The sequence below is a fragment of the Adiantum capillus-veneris genome, chromosome 1 (genome assembly GCF_014529385.1).
Source record: "Adiantum capillus-veneris isolate H3 chromosome 1, ASM1452938v2, whole genome shotgun sequence".
In the NCBI taxonomy this organism is placed as follows: domain Eukaryota; kingdom Viridiplantae; phylum Streptophyta; class Polypodiopsida; order Polypodiales; family Pteridaceae; genus Adiantum; species Adiantum capillus-veneris.
Window position 1 is genome coordinate 187,922,954 of NC_140931.1, and position 20,226 is coordinate 187,943,179.

General features: G+C 46.3%; 1 protein-coding gene across 1 annotated transcript in view; it reads right to left on the minus strand.

Moving 5' to 3' along the window:
- Positions 1-20,226, minus strand: part of LOC147466187 (dynein regulatory complex subunit 4-like) — a 73,157-nt gene that overhangs the window by 13,485 nt on the left and 39,446 nt on the right. The window contains exons 7-9 of the mRNA XM_086524558.1: positions 9,605-9,784; positions 9,383-9,532; positions 9,193-9,297 (exon numbers count right to left, since the gene is read on the minus strand). Coding sequence (XP_086380684.1) covers positions 9,193-9,297; positions 9,383-9,532; positions 9,605-9,784 — 435 coding nt within the window. The remainder of the gene's footprint in view (positions 1-9,192; positions 9,298-9,382; positions 9,533-9,604; positions 9,785-20,226) is intronic.

Below are 20,226 nucleotides of genomic sequence, written 5' to 3' on the forward strand. Positions count from 1 at the left end.
CCATTATCAGATCTCAAACATTTAAGCTTAGTACTCTTTTGCGTAGTGACAAACGCATGAAACTTCTTAAAAGCATTAAAAGTCTCACTCTTACTTTTCAACAAATGCACCCATCCTTTCCTAGTACAATCATCAATGAATGTAACAAAATACAATGCACCAAAAGACTTAACAGACATAGTGCATACATGGGAGTGAATAAGATCAAGAGGATTAGCTTTGCAAGAGACACCAGAGTAATAAGAAGATTTCTTTTGCTTTCCATACAGACAATCGTTACAAAAATCCAAGTTTTTGCCTTTAACATCAACCCTCTTCAGAGAGGAAAGCACATTGCATGACAAACCAAGCCTAGCGTTTCTCAGCATTGCAGAGCTTCCAGCGTTTTGCATTGCAGATCAGCACAGTGACAGCAATACAGCAGATCAGTCCTAGAGTTAGCAAATTCTCCCCGCAGAACGTCAAATCAGCCTAGCGTTTTTGGAGCAGCATAACAGACAGCGTTTTACAGTTCCGTCGCGACAAAACACCAAGGAGCGCAAGCGTTTTCAGTTTGTAGCAGTCAGACATCGCAAAAGAAGCCCCAAACCTCACAAATCTCACCTTCCCACAGCAGATCCTCGCCGCACGGTCAAATCTGGCAAAGTTTACAGATTGAGCCCGAAAAACGCAGATTTCAGCATCTGCGTTTTCAGTGCGTCGTCGTTGCGCCGTCGTCATCGACTCCGGCCGTGAGAACAATCAGCTCTCGTAAGCAATGACATGGCCTTCTTGCATTAGGACCGCACCCAGACTACGACCACAAGCATCACAATATACTTCAAATGACTTCTGCAAGTCCGGCAAAGTCAAAACTCGTCCCATAGTCAATTTCTCTTTCAATGTCTGAAAGGCAGTCACCGCTGTGGATCCCCACGAGAAAGGGACTCCTGCAAAGGGGAAGCAACCTCTGCAAACTTTCTAATGAACCGCCTGTAGTACGAACACAGTCCCAAGAAGCTTCTAACTTCATGGGCATTCTTCAAATCGGGCCAATCACGTATAGTCTCTATCTTGGCCGGATCCATTTGCACTCCTGCTGCTCAGACAATGTGTCCCAAAAAGTGTATCTCTGGTGGGAAAAGTTCACTTTCCTTTTTATTAATCACTAACTTGTGATGTCGTAATGCCTGAAAGACCTGAAGCAAATGATCTCTGTGTTCTGCCTCATTCTTGGAGAAAACAACAATGTCGTCAAAGAAAGTGCAAACAAACAGCCCGTACTCTCAAAAAATCATGTCCATCGTCCGGTTAGATGTCGCTGGAGCATTGGTTAAGCCAAAAGGCATCACCAAAAACTCAAATAACCCAAAAGTAGTCCGAAAGGCTGTCTTGTAGACGTCTCCCAGCGCGATTCGGATCTGATGATATCCACTCTTCAGGTCAATCTTGCTAAAGCACGAGGATCCCTGTAACCTGTCGAGTATATCATCGATCCTAGGAATCGGAAATCTGTTCTTGACGGTGATTTTGTTGAGAGCTCTATAATCGATGCACATTCTCCAAGATCCGTCTTTCTTCAAAACCAACAACACAGGAGAGCAATACGGTGAAGTACTAGGCTAGACAAGACCCTTGGTTCATAATCTCTTCATTCTGTGCTCTGCTCACCCGGTAAGGTGGCCGGTTCGGTGGTGTGCTTCCAAGTATCAGATCAATGGTATGAACTTCAGGACAATCAGGTGGTAACTCGCCTGGTAGGCCCTCTGAGAAGCAATCGGCATGAGAGTGGAGAAAATCTTGGCGCTCTTTATCAAGTTTAGATATATTTGTCCTATCCTTATCGCTCAATTCTTTCATAAAGATCAAGTAAACAAACAGACTGGATTTCATTAATTTTGAAACGGCCAAAGCCGATACAATAGGGACAGACTCGCCCTTCAGCTTAATATCAAGTACAATTGTTTTGCCCTTCTCTGTAGTCAAAGTCGCTTTCCTCGCCCGATAGTCGACCACGACGTTGTTCTTGTGGTACCAAGGAATCCCTAAGAGAACATCACAACCCTCCAAAGGCATTATGAAGAAGTAACCCAAATACCCCTGACAATGCAACCGAAGTTTGCCAATGACAGGTGTAATGGCTACGTCCCTATCGGGTGCCGCTAGAACTGCCTCCGCAAGTGGTCCCATCCAATCGGGAGTGATCTCGAGCCGCGCCACCAATTCCGGTGAAATGAAGTTGGCCTTGGCTCCTCCATCAAAGAAGATCGGGGCCTCTTGATCTTTCACTTTGCCCCAAGTTCGGCAGAGTTCTGTACTCTCGTCCATAGTGTAGGGATCGGTACTCACACAATCTGGAACCATTCCTGTTTTCATCTTGCCTTTTCGTCCACGTTCCTCAGCTGCTCTCGAACTCTCAGGCCTGTTGTCGTCCTTATCATTCTGTTCTTTTTGTGCCTTTTTAGGGTACTTCGCAGAGATATGTCCATGTTCCCCGCATCCAAAGCACTTCCCCTCCTTGATGAATCGAGCTCGCTCCCGAGGAGTAAGCTTGGGTCGTGCATCCTTTTTCTCTGGGTTGCTCTTTTTCTTTCTACTTTCATTCCCAAAAGTCTGTTCGGCTCGTTGTGTCATGGCCTCATATGTGGGGTAGGTCAGACTGCCAGAGTGAATGGCAAAGCCCCGCTTCGCATGACTCATCAACTCCTGAATAGAAGCTGACTTCTGCTCCAAGCAGTGATCTCGGATCTCTGTAGGTAGACCCAAGGTGAACCGCTCAATCTGTTCTCTGAACGAGATCTTCTTGAATGAAGAGGCGGGTAGAAAAGAGCTCCAGAATCTTTCACAATAAGCATTTATTGTATCTTTCTTGGTCATCCGAAGATGGTTCCAAGCAGCTCGTACATCTCGTTCATATTCTTGCATCAACCAAGAAGAAATACAAAGCTTTTTGAATTTCAGCCATTTAACTGGCGCAGTATTGTTTAAAAGAAGAGTGGACCACCAAGTACGAGCATTCCCCTTAAGGTAAGAGGTAGCTCTCCGAATCTTGGAGTGCTCTGAATAGCGTCCTCCTGCGAAAGCGATGTCAAACAGCTGTATAAAAGACAAAGCCTTAGAAGCATCTGAGTATCCTGAAAAGTATCAAATTTGATCGAGTGTCCACCTTCCTTAAACTCTCAGACTTTCTTGCTTTTATCTTCCAGAAAGTCATACTGGTTGGCTTTATAAAAATTCTTCTTGTTCACATAAAAGTTTCCGTCATCAGAATCTGAGCTGTTTGTAGACGAGTCCTCACTAGACTGTCAGTCTTTGGGTGAGATTTAGCCTTCTTTGCCTTTTTCTTGCCCTTTCCGAAGCGTTGTTTCTTGCTTCGCTTTTTGCCTTTTCTGTCTTCTTCACTCGAATCTGAAGAGCTAGAAGAACTGTCAGAAGAAGAAGAAGAAGAAGAACTGGGTACTCCTTCAAAGTGAACACGCTTCTTCTGTTTCTTTTCTTTGTCAAATGTTGACTGACGACCCAAATAACCCGGGAAGTCAGTGCCTTTCTTCTGCTTTTTGCCGTGCTTTTTGGCTTTCCTTTGCACGTCAAAAAGCTAAGCAATCCGTGCATCAACCACCTCTTCTAATTCCTTCTCTGAATATATCTTGTGAGCAAAAGGTTTCTTGAGAGCGGGTTTCGGGGATGGTGTAGTGGTTTTTTGCCACTGCTCGTGCACTTCCTTAAAAGAAGTCTCGCTCGTATACTTTGCAAATTTTGGGTGCTTCGCAAAATTGAGCCTATCCTTTGTTGCATCGCCGATCACTTGACGACGCTCCATCTCTCACGCCAAGGGGGGCCATACTCTCTGCCGGAATCTTCATTGTGATCCCTGCCCGCATCTCCAGATGCAGAGGTAGTCCATTGATCCTTGCGTGAAGCCATAGGTGCCGCGGAAAAAAAAAATTGGGGATCGGATTTCCCGTAGAAGAGAAATCGACCGTGCTCTGATACCACTATAACAGAGTTGGACACTCCAAGTTAAGAATCAATGACCGCAGCACCAAATAACCACTTCAAAACAATTCACAGATCACAATAGATTTGCACTGGCCCGACGGAGTTCCGTGCCTAGAGATATTGGCCCCAAAGACTGGCGCCCCTTTCGGTATTTCTTTATGTATTAAATCAATGTCAAAGTACAAAGGGCGGTTAGGGTTTCACTCTCAGACTCTGCGTCCAGATGCTCTGCAGAGTGAGCCCTAAACCGTTTACTTAAAGATTACAAGGGATGCCCAAAAGCAGAGCCCCAAAAGCTTCCAGTTCAAAAGCAAAATTCTCTCTCTCTCTCAAGAGAGCAAAAATAAAGCAAATCAGCTCTCTCTGTCTCTCCAATTCAACTTGCGTAGCCAAAAGCCTCAAAATTGCGTCGCTAGGAGGAAAAAAAGCAGCCCCCGCGTTTTTCGGAAATCCGTACGCTCGCCACGTGGCAATTTTAGGCTTTCAGCCACTTTAGGGTTTTAGCCAGAGATTAGGGTTGGGGTTTCCAAAAATTAGGGTTTTTGCAGATTAGGGTTTCTACTGTCAGTAGCCACGTCATCACTTTGTGACACTAGCCAACATAGAGGAGCCGCGCCATGAGTTTGCTTTCCATCGACACGCGTCTTAGTGGACCTAGGTGGGTCACAGAGTGACTGGGGCGTCATGCACACACCAGTGTCAGCCATTTGAGGAGGCCCGACGGGTCAGTTGCTTCAGAGCCAAAGGATATGCGTGCAGTTGCTACTAACTTTTACCGTGACCTGCTGTCAACAAAGTCTCAATCAAAGCGCCAAGATGCGTACAGAGAGCAGGTTTGGGCACAGATACCTTGTCTTGTGACTGAAGAGATGCACCAAAGGCTTGAGCTGCCTCTACAGCCAGAGGAGCTCCATGAGACCCTCAAAGGACTTCCCCAAGTAATTGTCCAGGTGAGCATGGTTTGACTCCCAGTTTTTTCTTGGAGTACTAGGACTTGCCTGGCTCAGATCTTTGCAACGTTTTCAGCACATCTTGCACACAAGAGAGATGCCTGGCAGCATGAGTGAGGGCTTGATCTACCTCATTCCCAAGGAGGAAGGCTCCTTGGACGAGATTCGACAGTGGTGGCCCATCATTATCCTCAACTCAACCTACAAAATTCTAGCCAAGGCTCTGAGCTTGAGGATTCAACCACTTCTAGACAGCATTATACATGGGACCCAGACAGATTTTGTCAAGGAGCGCAGTATCCTTGACAACATCTTCACTTTTTGGGAGGCGTCTGCCGTCGAGCGCCCCCAAGATGAGGATATGGTGATACTTCTCGATTTTGAGAAGGCTTACGACAGAGTTGACTAGGACTTCTTGTACGGCACTCTACGTAGGATGGGTTTCTCAGAGGTGTGTCAGCTCTCTACAGACGTGCACACAGTCATGTGCTTTTGGCACGAGGTAGAGGGGACCGGTTCATGCTCGCACGCTCGGTCAGACAGGGTTGCCCTTCAGCCCCCGTCGTCTTTTTGTTCTATGCTGAGGCGAGGAACAGATTATTGGTTTCACAACAAGTTGGTCTGCATGGCTTAGCGCTCCCTATTCGTGGCGATAAGCTACTGGATGCTGAGTTTTCCGAAGACTCAACTCTGTACTCGGCCAGGAGGGCAACCTGCACAGGTGTGAGCAGGCTCTAGAGACGTTTTGTTGTGCAACAGGCGCACTAATTAACTAGAGGAAGACAGTGGCTTTCTGGGTTGGCAATGCTCCCTACGCCTGATTGGTCGCAAGGTGAGGGCTTTAGATGGTTCCCCCACAGACTGCAGTCCGCTACTTGGGTTATCAGGTTGGCCTGAACTTGTCTCCTAAGTAGCAGATTGCTTCCCTCCTCCTATCGATCAGGAGGAAGTTGCTACATTGGAGTTCGACACGGCTCTCTTTGGCAGGCAAAGTTGTAGTGGCCAACCAGGTGTTGTTGGCTACTATGTGGTACATTATATCTTGTTGGATCTATACGAGCTCCTGCAACAACAAGTTAGAGAGGCTGACCATGAATTTTCTTTGGTCAGGACGCGACACCCAGGTAACCCGGGCCAAAGTAGCCTGGCAGGTCATCACTCTACCATGTTCTCAGGGGAGGCTGGGGATCATAGACACAGCACAGCATAGCAGATCCCTTCTTGGGAAGTTTGTTGTCAGAGGATTGCTTCCAAAGGAGGAGCCCTAGAAGGAGGTTTTGCTTCAACGACTAAGAGCTCGAGTGCCTCATGCAGGAGGCCCTTGGAGACCTTCCATCAGATGGATCTTTACAAAGATGCGTAAAGTTGGTCTGAGCAGGAGACTAGAGGATCGATTTGTTGCGAGCATGCTTTCCTCTTGGGAGCAATTGCGATGTGGCTTGGAGCAGCACCCGCCTACTTGCACGGAAGAGCGCTTGAGACAGCCCCTCATTTGGAACCCCATGGTTAGCACTCAAAGAGGCCACTTGGAAGATAGTAGGCCTCATGTTTCTTGGGGTCCCATGGCAGAGGGTCCAGCACGCACTCTAAGCTTCAGTTCTCATGCTTGCTAAAGGAGATACAAAGCATCCAGCTACTACAAGGCATGAGAGGGGTGCAGAGCATGTGCCAAGACATCACTGAAGCTTGGCTTTACCAGTTGAGTGACTCACTCCTCTAGAGACAGCAGCTCCCTGATGGATGGGGGCCTTCACACGACTGGAGGTCCTCATTGCAATTTGCGCTTGCTCAGAGTCTGTACCCTCCATGTTCTTCGAGATCCAGGTTGAGGGTTGACTACACAGAGTCTCAGTAGAGGCTCCATAGGTTGCAGAGTGCTGTGTTTAGAGGATTCGAGTAGTAGGCATCGGTGGGAGGACTTGTGTCATCGATCCTGACCCAGCAGATCTTGAAACGGGCCACTAAAGGCTTTGGGCTTGGGAGAGCTGCCGTCTGGCACGAGTGTAGTGGGATCCTGGAGAGTGGTTTTGGAGAGACCCCTTCTCTTCAGCCAACCACCGTGGGATCCCTTTCTTTCAATACACTGTTCGACTGGGGCGTCACATACTGGCAGCACGGAGAGAGGCTCGTCATGCTGCAGTACTTCATAAGCACTAGGAGGATCTCACAGCTGAGTTCTTGTCAGGCTTTTGGGCAAGGTTGTGGGACTCCAGACAACCGCGGCGAGTCACTTTGTTCCAGTGGCTAGTTGCACACAGAGCTACAGCAGTGGGGATCTGGCTAGTACATAGTGGCCTTTCGGCAGCATGTGCAGCTTGTGACCATCCTTTGGAGAGTCAGCGTCACTGTGTGGGACTACCCTATGGCACAACAGGTTTGGCTTCCGGTCCTTCGACTGATGCCAGCTCTATCTGTAACAAACTGTTGGCGTGTCAAAGCCCTGAAGAATAGAGTCAACTTGCAAATGCTGGCCGAGGGGCCTAAACCCTAGGAGAACAAGTAACAGAAGAAGAAGTCCTACCAACTTATGGGGACCCTTTCCGATGGGGCTCCAAGTGACAAAGAATTAAAATTAAGCAAGACACACACACAAGAAATTGCGAAGCTGGCTGATGACGTGGCAGATTTTTGAAAATCACGCTGGCTAATGACGTGGCATGATGTACGGATTTCCGTGTTTTGCTCTCACTGCTGACGTGGCAACTGTACGGAATTCCGGATTTTACGCTGGCAGCTTTTGAGCATTGCTTTTGGACCATATGCTTTTGAGTTTGAAGGCTTTTCACTGTAAACTGCTTTTGGGGCCTAGGGCCTTTAAATATGAGGTTAGGGCTCATTCTCTGGCATGCTTCCTGGAGAAGGTGCAGAGTCTGGAGTACCGGCTTGTACTGAGTTGATGCAATATAAAGAAATACCAAAAGAGGCGCCACGGTTTGGGGCCAATACTCTCTGGGGTGAAATTCCGTCACTCCGTGTCGCTTGTCGTCTCTCTCTTTCACTTCAATTGTTATTGAAGTGCTAAAAGTCTGTTCAGTCTGTTCTTTTCTATTGGCACGTGGTGCCCGTCTTGTGACACTATCCACAGCGCGACAGTACACTTGGGGGGCAGCTGCTTGGTCCACCCTCACGGGCCCTGCACTACAGTTTGAGCTATCTTCCACCAGCTGGATGATAGTGATCCAGGGGGGTCGACCTACACTCCAGCCTGCTACAGAGCTCATCCCCCAGGAGTGGTGCAGTGAGAGAGAGCTGTGTTGGGAGCTCGTCTATGGGTTCATTTGGCGGGCCCGTTGCTTCCGCATCTTCGAGGCTCGCCCTATCCCAACACCGGAGATTGTTCATGACTTTTGGCTGGAGTTGATGCATACTCTCAGGGACAGTTCGAGAGACTTGAAGGCAGCTCCGACTACATGCAGGAGCACAAAGAGGCATTCCGACGACTTTGGCGCCCTGGTCCTTTCTTCACCATGGTCCGGAGTGAGCCAGATAGCACTACCATCCACATGTGTGGCTTTTCCCTACTCCCATCTCTTGATTTAGCCCTCATTGTACATATGTTGTTTTTAGCCCTCATTGTATATATGTTGTTTTTTCATTGGGAGAGTCTCCCCTATGGTAGATGTAGCCCTCTCTCGTAGAGGTGATTGTAGCCCTAAGGGCAGTTTTCTTAACTAATGGAAGGTTCTTTTCTCAGAAAAAAAAACCCCCAAGGAGAAATTTGTTGGGAATGGGCTTTAGCCTATGACCCTTCTCTTATGAGATGATGGTGAGTCTTGACATGATCATAGATGAGTCCAAATCAGCCCCTACTTTCATGGATCACCTCTCTTCCTAGAAGAGCTTGGTGGAGGTACACGCCTCTCATAAAGTTGTACTACAAGTACTAGCTCTACGTGCTTGTCTCAAGGCTATAAAGAATGCCCCTTTGTACTCATACATTTCTAATTGGTGGTTGATTAACACTCATGTGTGATGGCGCACTCTTAATCATAAGTGCATCTTTGCTCTTTCCACCCTAATCTTTCATACACACACACACACACACACACCCGGTCCCCCCTTTTCCATTATTCAAGTGGCTACCCAACACCCCCCATAAACTCGGGGATATGAAAAATCACAGAAAAAAACAAGGCATATATCATAATCGGGCCAACAATAGCCAGACCCGACACAAACTAGGCACTGGAACCAACTGATTCCAAAAAACAGTGAGTAGCAAACAACAATCCCAAATGTTCGGATTTAAAAACAAATTCCATACCTCATCAAACTTTTGTTGTAGTGCACCTTTCTCAAACTCTAGATTCTTTACCATCTTTGAGTGCTCTGCAAGTGCAGTTCTGGCTTGTTGCAAAGAAAGTTTATCCTTCCAAAACACAGCCCATCTGGTGAGACATAAGAATCGAATATGAAACCAGATACCAAAATGCCTCTTCATCTGACAGTTATACCTTCTCATAGTTAGCCAGCTGTTTTTTTAAGGTCTCCACTTCTTTGAGGGCCCTTGTCAAGGGCTCTGTTAATCTCTTGTTCTCTTGAGCAATGTCATACATAAGTTTCTCATTAGCAGCTTCTTTCTTCTTCATGTCAGTAACATCTTCCTGAGATTCACTCCACATGTAAATAACATGTAAATGAGCTAAATTTTGGACAAAAAACTAAGAGAGTTGAACCTTCAAGGTCTTTATAAGGTCAAGGTTATTCTGAGTTATATCATTGTAGTAGCATTTAATCTCTGTAAAGGCTTTCTCATGTTTCTTCATGAGCTCATTAATGTGAGTATTTTTTCGTTCCTCCACCTCATGCACTTCTTGTTTGCGACGAAGCTCACAGTCATCCCTAATACACTTGATCTGTAAGCAAAAGATTCAGTATTAAAAAAATGCCTGATTAGCAAGGTAGATTAACCACTGTTTAGCATGTCACCCTGCTCAAGCTTGTGCAACTAGTGACTTTACAAAAGAAATCAGAAATTCCCAAAGGCATACTTAAAAAAAGAAGATACTGCAAGACTAGGATACGACAAGAATAAAATATAAAGGTTGTACTTCTATATTTAAGAGTTTCACTATGAGCCATATCTTTACAAAACAGGGTTGTATTTTATGTACAATTCGCCCCCAACAGTTGTTGAACAGCCTAATTGTAAGGAACCATCCATGATAAAACTTTACAGAGGATAAAATTCTGATTCCTCACTGCAGCCAAAGAAACGATTTGATGATAAATCAATGCTGTGGAGAGAAGAATGCAGATATCTGCCCAATGTCCGTGCAAAACTGGACCCACTCTTTAACAAGAGAATCCGCAGGAGAGAAAGGTCTGGAGCTCAGAAGTCAGAACATGCAATCAACAAACCTTTCACATGTATCACTGCAGTCAAAGGGACGATTTGATGATGAATCAATCCTGTGGCGAGAAGTGCCACTTCATATGCCCTCCACCTAATCTGAAGAATGTAGATGTCTGCCCAATGTGCGTGAAAAACTGGACCCCCCTCTTTAACAAGAGAATCCGCAGGAGAGGAAGGTCTGGAGCTCAGAAGTCAGAACATGTAAACAACAAACTTTCGCACGTATTAGGCTGTTACAACAGCTTCACCCGGAACAACAAAGGCTAGTGTTATGCCAATGGTACTAAGCCTGCTGACAGAGTGTGGCAGAAGACAACAGGCTATGGCTAAGAGAAAGTATATGCCTCATTAATCAGAGATTGGGAGAAGTTTTCAGGTGAGGATGAGGCCTGCTTGATGGCAAGCATACTTCATCTCTCTTAAAATTATCCTTCATCTCTCTCGATGAAGGTTTCTCCTTATTTCGATTCTCTGCCCACCATTTATGGAGGGGATACTTTTTAAAGGGTTTTCTTCATCGATCCCCCAGACCAGTGCATTATCGGTGGGAGAGCAGAGCACATGGCAACTGGATGTTCCTGTCACATGGTGCCTCAACAGCAAAGATAGCCAGCAGGGACGAGGAGAGACTGAAGGCTCCTCACAAGTAAGGTACTTCAACAAAGAGAAGATCGCATGCCGAGAAAACAAAGAGAGGCAAAGGGAAGGATGTGCACATGGTCAAACCATCGAGGCATAAAGAAGCTAGTAGAGAGTAGGGGACCCCCCTTCTAGGATCCCACCTGCCGACATCCCCTCTAATTCAGCTTGAGTATCACCTACTTCTCCAACTACATGTCTCGTGCAAATGCTTCTTGAGTAAAAGCTTCCCGAAGCCCCTCACTCAGGATGATTGTAATCTGCGTTTCAAAGTCAAGACATGTAGATCCATAATAGTCAAGAGCGAAAGAACCAACAACACTACCCGAAACACAGCGAAATGTACGGAAAGGTATTCTATTTTGGGTGGGACCGAAAAGAGGCCCCTCTTCCTCCCAACAGATCCGGTATAGACGCATAAGGTCTCTTCCAAGAGGAAATGCCAGGAGAGGTGACAGATTGACAGATTGTACAGATGTTAGCCATTGTGGGTCCAACATGTTCAGTATCAGATTTATGCTACCTTTGACGATGCTTGACATGTTTGTTCTATTTTTCCGTACAGTGATTGAGTCAGCTATGGAGATGGGTCGTGAGATGTTTGCTTCCATGGATTGCATGTAGATGCTTGTGTGGATTGGTTGCATCATGGCATGGGCTGCTATTCTTTGGATTATTTGCATGCTTGTCAAGGATGGTATGATATCAAGGGCTTGTGAGTTGATACACTGATTTTGCTATCTTGTTTGTATGCAACTATAATCTCTGTCTGAGTGCAGGGGAGCACCTTGGAGGACTCCTTGACACCTCAAGATCGCAGAGAAATGGGAATGACAAAACCTAAGGCAGACAGAACCATCGGAAGGCGATAGAAACTATCTACATCACTCCAATGCAAGTAAGAAATTGCTCAACGAGAAGTGCTGGAGCCCTATTGTCTAACAACCACTATCTCATGTGCAACAATGTGTGGTGATAGACAAACCTAAGAACCAACTCCTATGACCACTCGTTCTCACCTCTGAAGGGAAGGAAGGAGGATAGCAGAGGGAGAGGCTTACTCTCTACCAACCAGGGGATGGCTCCTTGAGTCCTGCGTAAGATACATACTATGGTCCTCAAAGGCCCTCTACCTCCACTTCTCTCTACTCTCTCAAGCTCCCAAAAAGACAAAGGCTTAGCTCAGCTCAAGCTTTCACCGCTTCATCCTACTGCATGTCCTCCATCCAATCCTCTCTCTCTCTCTCTCTCTCTCTCTCTCTCTCTCTCTCTCTCTCTCTCTCTCTCTCCAAAAAAGTGAGGATTGACCCTTATCATTACTTTAAAATCGACCATTGGTCCATATCCAAGAAAATGGGAAAAAACCTGATGGATGTACAATGAGATCATGGGAAAAAATACCATAACAAACCAGAGGAAATATCTAGAGATAAAGATACTTTAACCAAGTGGTGAAGGCGCAGCATACCTACAATACGCGTTCTGGATCTAGACACCACATCCTCCGGAAGGTCGTTTTACTACCTTGGGTTAGTGGTGGTTGGCTCCGTCAAAATGTGGAGTGTTCGGGCCTCCAGAATCAGTGCTTACAGATGGGCCTTCACAAACCAACCCACGGCATAGACCCAGACCCAAGCTCTAAGGCTGGCCAGACCTAGCAGGCAGAGACACAGGGAGCTCAAGCAAGTTCTTCCTCCAAGACTGGTGCCCAGACAGAGGAGGGCTGGCAGAAGGTCCGAGACCAACATCGCCAGAGACCACCATGTCAATTTGGCGCCCTTGGTGGTCGACCTACACCAGACCAGCAACAGTGGATCCTGCACCCGCCCCCCCCACACCTGCCTCCCCCCCTCGCCATCGCTTTCCTCTCCCCTCCTCCTCCCTCGTGTTGCGCGCTGCCCCAGCCTGTGTGCTACCCCAACCTCCGCATTGCGTGCTACGTGTTGTCCACCATGATCTCCCACATCCCTCGACTCGCCAGTATCCCCCCCCCCCCCTTTTTTTCCTTGTGAGTTATTCTCAACGCATTTGCATTCATGTCGTCATCTTTGCCTTTCGCCTTCCCCCTCTTGTTTACCAACAACAAACACAGAATGGTGGTGTTAGATGCAGCAGAATGAATGTTTGCGCTTTGCTCAAGATGAGTGCTCCGTACTGTGCTCAAGGTTCCTTTTGTTCTTATGGAAGGGAGAGCCTTCCATTCTTAATGAGAGAATGCTATGGTCACAAACAAAGTGAATGGACACTGTGCGTGCAAGTGTATGAGACTGAGAGATAGAGAGAGAAGAGAAATACGACACCAGAGATGTTGTAAAACCCTCCTCCGAAGGCCCCCACTCTCGTCGGCGAGAGTGGTCTACTTATGATTGCACAATCTGGTACAATGGTGATGCATGAGACTGATGCAAGTCTAGGCTATGTCGGCAATAACGACGGGGACGACGAGACCGACCTAAGGGCTGAAATCTGCAATCTTGTATCTGCTGTCCAAAAACGCTATAGGCTGAAATCTGCTACGATCCAAAAACGCTGATTTGTGGGGGCTGTTTCTGTGGGTCTTTGTCGCTCAAAATCTGTAGGTTTAGGGCTGAAAACTGAGGTTTCTTTAGGCTGAAAACTGATGGTCTTTCCAGGCTGAATCTGCTACTCTTCTAGGGCTGAACTTGCAAATCTTTCATTGCTTTGCATTGTTGTGGCTGAAAACGCTGCAAATCTGCAAACATTATGATCTGCAAAAACGTTAGAGAAAGCTCTGCAAAAACGCTAGGTATGGGATTTTGCAGAAAACGCTAGGTCTAAGTTCCTGCTGGCGATGGATGCTGATGCAAAACGCTAGGCAAGGCTTCATGCGGTGAAGATCTCCTTGTAGAGAAAAAGCTAGGGGGGAAGATGGTCTTGCTTGGAGGGAAAGCCCACCAAGGTCTTGCTTGAGAAGTTGCCTGCTGAGCTTGGCTCCGGTTGCCTCTTCTGCCATTTAGTGCTAGTCTAGGTTTGCTTATACACAAACTTACTCAATTTGCCCTACCTACTTTCCAACAAAAGTCACTTAAAAATAATAAGTGAAAAATGTCAAAAATAGGTTAAATTGGTTAAATGTACTGGAAAATTCCCCTAAAGGATTCTGATAGATTCTGATGGGAATGCTTATGATCATGCTGTGCAACCAGAGGATATGCATCTACACTAAGTGACTGGGCATGCACAGTCTACGAATAGACTCACAAAAAGTGCCAGGTCACTTCTAATCTAGACTGACTGGACTGACTGAACCTTGATCATGTTGTAGCTTATCCACGGACATATAGGGTTGGATGTGTCACGTGACATCCCCTCCTTTTCAAAGTGAGGTACTGGTACCGAACTGTATGGCGTCGAGAGAGATCGCCAATAGCATCTGGAATCCTGGAAGGGACTCTTCGCCGGCCCACTCTGATGCGAGGGTCGTGCGGTACTTGAACTTCATAAAGGTCTGCAACGCTTGCTTCTTTGGGCCGCGCCGAAAGCGACACAAAGTCTTTTGTGGCTCCTTCAATGCTTCAACTTTGTCGAGAGTCATGCTTCTTTCTTCTTCAAGAATCTCGATGGCTGAAAATTCCTAAAACCACTTCCAACACAAAACCATGAACATACCTATTCCATGTAAAGTGAGTGGAAAAAATCTCGTCTTTCTAAAAGACTATGAATGCAATGTAGATGAACAAAGAGACGGAGTGCTAACCCGTTGACCACACACACACAAACAATGAGATCGAATCTTGTCGTGCTAATCGAAATCAATCAACTGTGGCAAAACACAATGGAAATGCCAATGCTTGGTGCTCATACTTTCATTGCTCTTTCTACGAATGTGTCGTGCCAAGGAAGAGACATGGAATGTGACTTCCTTGAATGCATACTTTTCAGCTTTTGTTGAACAATCCACATACATCCGTGCTCATTCATGAGTGAAACGTGCTCAACGTACAATATGTCATGCCTAGGAAAAGGGATCACATAAGGACGCTGACTAAAATACAAGAAACGATCACGAATGGAACCCTCGAACAATGCGTGCGTATCAATCATGCGAACACATAATACTTCCTGTGAGGGTTCTGTGAACCTAGGCTCAAGAGCCAAGATCGAGTCTTCCTGAAGGGGTTCTTTGGACCTCAACTCGAAAGCCAAGATCGGTTCTTCGTGATTGATTGAACCTGCAACGAGGTTAGCTTCGCTAGAAAAAGCATCCACTAACACATCATCCTTGTAAACAATCATGTCATCTTCATGCAACTCATCATACTTGTGAGAAATCACATCTTGATCATGCAAATCATCATGCTTGTCCTTATCATCCAAATCATCATGCAAATCATTGTCATTCAAATCATCATGCTTATCATCATCATTCAAATCATCATGCAAATCATGTGTGTCATGCTTTGAAGAAGAAGAGACTGAGAGAGTCTCCTTTTCTCGAATCTCTTGCATTGGTGCTTGCACTTGAGAAAAAAGTCGCAAGAACTCTTGCATGCGTCGCTCGCTCTGTTCTTGTCTTGCTTTTCTTTCTGCTTCTCTTTCTGCTTTGTCTTCTACGTATCTGCGATCCATTTCTGCTTTTCTTTCTGCATGTCTGCGATTCATTTCTGCCATTCTTTCTGCATTTCTTGCTTCGCGTTCTAACCTCCTTTCCAGAAACATCTGGTCTAAAGCCTCCATAGGAGTTGGTGCAATTCTTGACGTAGATGGGGAAGGGTCAGAAAAACCTCCTAGTGGGGAAAATTCTTCTTCGCCTCTCTCATGCTCATCACCTCCAAGCGAAGTATCCATTCCGCTTCGAGTGATGACCATTTTGATGTTGTGGGTTCTTGTGGGTTCTTGGGATATGGGGTTCTTAAGTTCACGAGGAACTTGGGGTTCTTGTGGGTCTTAGGTTCTTGGGTTCTTGAGTTCACGAGGAACTTGGGTTCTTGAGGGTCTTGAAGTTCTTGAGGGTCTTGAGGTTCTTGAGGTTTTCTTCGCTTGCAAACCGTGTTTGAGAAGGATCTTCTTCTCACCTGAGTTCTACTCTTCTCCGGGGGCGCACCCCTTGGCGGCCTTGCGCTCACACCAAGGTTGCTTTTTCCCACCTCACGTCGATTGGCCGGCCACTCAGTGCACGGTCCGCTCTCAATGAGTGAAAAGAGGCACAAGGGGAGGCTCGACAAGCCCTTCTTTCTTGGGATTCCCGTCACTCTTCAAAAACACGATTAAGAATCGACACGCCCAGGTGAACTTGGGTTCGTGCGACCTCAACAAGCAAAAAAAATTCTGTGGTTCTTTCCTTGAGTTATACAGAACACTGCCAAAGCTCTGTTACCAATGTTAAGTGCAGCGGAATGAATGTTTGCGCTTTGCTCAAGATGAGTGCTCCGTACTGTGCTCAAGGTTCCTTTTGTTCTTATGAAAGGTAGAGCCTTCCATTCTTAATGAGAGAATGCTATGGTCACAAACAAAGTGAATGGACACTGTGCGTGCAAGTGTATGAGACTGAGAGATAGAGAGAGAAGAGAAATACGACACCAGAGATGTTGTAAAACCCTCCTCCGAAGGCCCCCACTCTCGTCGGCGAGAGTGGTCTACCGACGAGAGTGGTCTACTTATGATTGCACAATCTGGTACAATGGTGATGCATGAGACTGATGCAAGTCTAGGCTATGTCGGCAATAACGACGGGGACGACGAGACCGACCTAAGGGCTGAAATCTGCAATCTTGTATCTGCTGTCCAAAAACGCTATAGGCTGAAATCTGCTACGATCCAAAAACGATGATTTGTGGGGGCTGTTTCTGTGGGTCTTTGTCGCTGAAAATCTGCAGGTTTAGGGCTGAAAACTGAGGTTTCTTTAGGCTGAAAACTGATGGTCTTTCCAGGCTGAATCTGCTACTCTTCTAGGGCTGAACTTGCAAATCTTTCATTGCTTTGCATTGTTGTGGCTGAAAACGCTGCAAATCTACAAACATTATGATCTGCAAAAACGCTAGAGAAAGCTTTGCAAAAACGCTAGGTATGGGATTTTGCAGAAAACGCTAGGTCTAAGTTCCTGCTGGCGATGGATGCTGATGCAAAACGCTAGGCAAGGCTTCATGCGGTGAAGATCTCCTTGTAGAGAAAAAGCTAGGGGGGAAGATGGTCTTGCTTGGAGGGAAAGCCCACCAAGGTCTTGCTTGAGAAGTTGCCTGCTGAGCTTGGCTCCGGTTGCCTCTTCTGCCATTTAGTGCTAGTCTAGGTTTGCTTATACACAAACTTACTCAATTTGCCCTACCTACTTTCCAACAAAAGTCACTTAAAAATAATAAGTGAAAAATGTCAAAAATAGGTTAAATTGGTTAAATGTACTGGAAAATTCCCCTGAAGGATTTTGATGGATTCTGATGGGAATGCTTATGATCATGCTGTGTGCAACCAGAGGATATGCATCTACGCTAAGTGACTGGGCATGCACGGTCTACGAATAGACTCACAAAAAGTACCAGATCACTTCTAATCTAGACTGACTAAACCCCGATCATGTTGTAGCTTGTCCACGGACACATAGGGTTGGATGTGTCACATGACAAGTGGCCCTTGCTCCACCTCACCTACAGAAGCCCCCTCGCCCAACCTCGGGGAGCTGACCCTTCGACTTGCATTTTTGCCAGAAGAGCAAGCGAGCTTGATGGCCGAGGTGGATGCTTGCAAGCCACCTCGGTTATCTGCAAGATCATCGCTACTCGACCCATCCGTGGCGAGGTTCGTGATTTGCTTCAGGCACGACTCCTCTCCGATGTGGGCAAAATCACCAATGTCCAAATCTTGGGAGAGGGTACTACCAGATAGAGTTCGAGTCTCCATAGATGACGGCCATGGTGATTTTGATGAGCCCGCTAGGTATCCGAGCAGCTCCAACATACTTCAGACGATGGCATCATGGTTTCGACCCTACTACAGATGTGCTTGAAGAGGAAGTAGACTTGCCTATCTCAATCTGCTTCCCAGGCCCGAAGCGAGAGTACCTCCCTCTTCTCCCTAGGATTCGTGGATGTGCTTGAGGAGGAAGTAGACTTGCCTATCTCAATCTGCTTCCCAGGCCCGAAGCGAGAGTACCTCCCTCTTCTCCCTAGGATTGGTTTTGTCACAAGCTGGTGACGTGGCTAGACCCTAGACACACGCTGCGTGGCAGTAGCCCGGAAAATGCGTCGTAAAATGCATTGACAGATTGACACGTGGCAGACTGTACAAACCCCCGCAAATTGCGCTCATTGTTGACGTGGCAGTTTTTCGTAAAACGCACTGACCTGATGACGTGGGAGTCCGTACGATTTTCGCAAATTACGCTAGCCAGCTTTTAAGTTTGAGATTTAGGGGCTGTGCTTTTGGGCATCCCTTGTAACAATAAATTAGCATGTGGAGGCCTCATTACTCTGAGCATCTGGATGTAGAGTCTGAGTGTGAGTTCCCGCAGACTCCCGTGTACTTTGCACACAAATTAATATAAAAGGAAATATTGAAAGGGACCCCAGTCTTTGGGGCCAATAACTCTTGGCACGGAACGACGCCGTGTCGTGTCGTGTTTTGTGGACTGTTTTAAAGTGAGTCTCTGCTGTGTCGCAGTAGAATCTAGACTTGGGGTGTCCAAGTTTGTTATAGAGCGCGGCTGATTTCTCTTCTACCGAGAAAGCCGATCCTTTTCTCGCGATACTTATGGATTCCAACAAGAATCAATCGACTTCTTCTGCATCTATAAAGGCAGGAGGAGATCACGAAGAAGATTTTGATGACTTAACAAAGGAAGAGTACGGGCCACCTCGGCCTACTCAGTACGAACTTCAAGAGATGGAACGTCGACAGCAGGTTGACAAGTGCACAAAGTAGATGATTAAATTTGCGAAGGATCCGCAGTTTGCAAAATTTTTGTCTCAGCAATCCATCACAAAAGTGCAAACCCAGTTGCACAAAGCCACAGAACCACCCATCAAACCGGCAATCAAGAAACCTCCTTCTCCGAGGATGTTTACAAAGCAAGAGTTACAAGAGGTGGTTCAGACAAAGATGAGTCGGCTTTTCGACGCAAATAATCAATCCAAAAAGCAAGTGAAAAAGTGCAAGAAGGGGATTGAATACCCTGGTTATTTGGGCCATCAATCTTCTCTTGCATTTGCAAGAAAGCAGAAGAAGCATGTACAATTTGAAGGACTACCCAGTTCTTCTTCTTCTTCTTCTTCTGACAATTCTTCTAGCTCTTTTGACTCGAGCAAAGAGGACAAAAAAGGCAAAAAGCGAAGCAAAAAGCACAGCTTCAGAAAAGGCAAGAAAAAGGCAAAGAAACCCAGATTTCACCCAGTTTTTGACAGTTCTACAGATGAGTCATCCTCTGACAGTTCGGACTCTGACGAACATATGTTTTATGCAAAGAAGAAGCATTTTTACAGAGCCAACCAATATGACTTCCTTGAATTCAAAGAAAGTGGACAATCGATTAAATTTGAATCCATTTCTTGGTTCCGAGATGCTCCGAGGGCTTTGGCCTTCATTCAACAATTTGACATAGTCTTCTCTGGAGGGCACTACTCAGAGCACTCCAAGATTAGGAGGGCTACATCTTTCTTCAAAGGAAATGCTCGAACATGGTGGTCCACTCTTCTTCTGAGAAAGGAAGCTCCAGTCAAGTGGTTGAAATTCAAAAGGCTCTTTATTTCTTCTTGGCTGACTCGGGAGTACGAACGAGATATACAACTGCTTGGAATCATCTTCGGATGACCAAGGGAGATTCTTTGGACGCTTATTGCGAGAGATTTTGGAACTCTTTTCTACTAACCTCTTCATTTAAGAAGGTCTCTTTTAAGGAACAGATTGAGTGGCTTTGCTGCGGACTCCCTACAGAGATCCGAGACTACTGCCTAGAACAAAAGTCAAATTCTATTTAAGAATGGATGGGTCGTGCGAAATGGGGTTTCCCGATACATTCGGGAAATTTGACTTACACCACTGATGAGATCTTGACGCAGAGAACCCAACAGACCTCTAACAATGCAAGTAGAAAGAGAAAGAGTTCCCAAGAAAAGAAAGATAAGGATACACGACCCCGGCTCACTCTTCGAGAGAGGGCCAATTACATCAAAGAAGGGAATTGTTTTGGTTGCGGGGAACATGGGCACATCTCCGCAAAGTGCCCCAAAAAGGCACAGCAAGAACAAAATGGAGACATGCCAAAGAGTTCCAGAGTAGGAGAGGAAGTGGCACAAAAGGCAAGATGAAAGCAGGACTCGTACCAAATTGCATGGGTACTGAACCAAGCCTGATCGG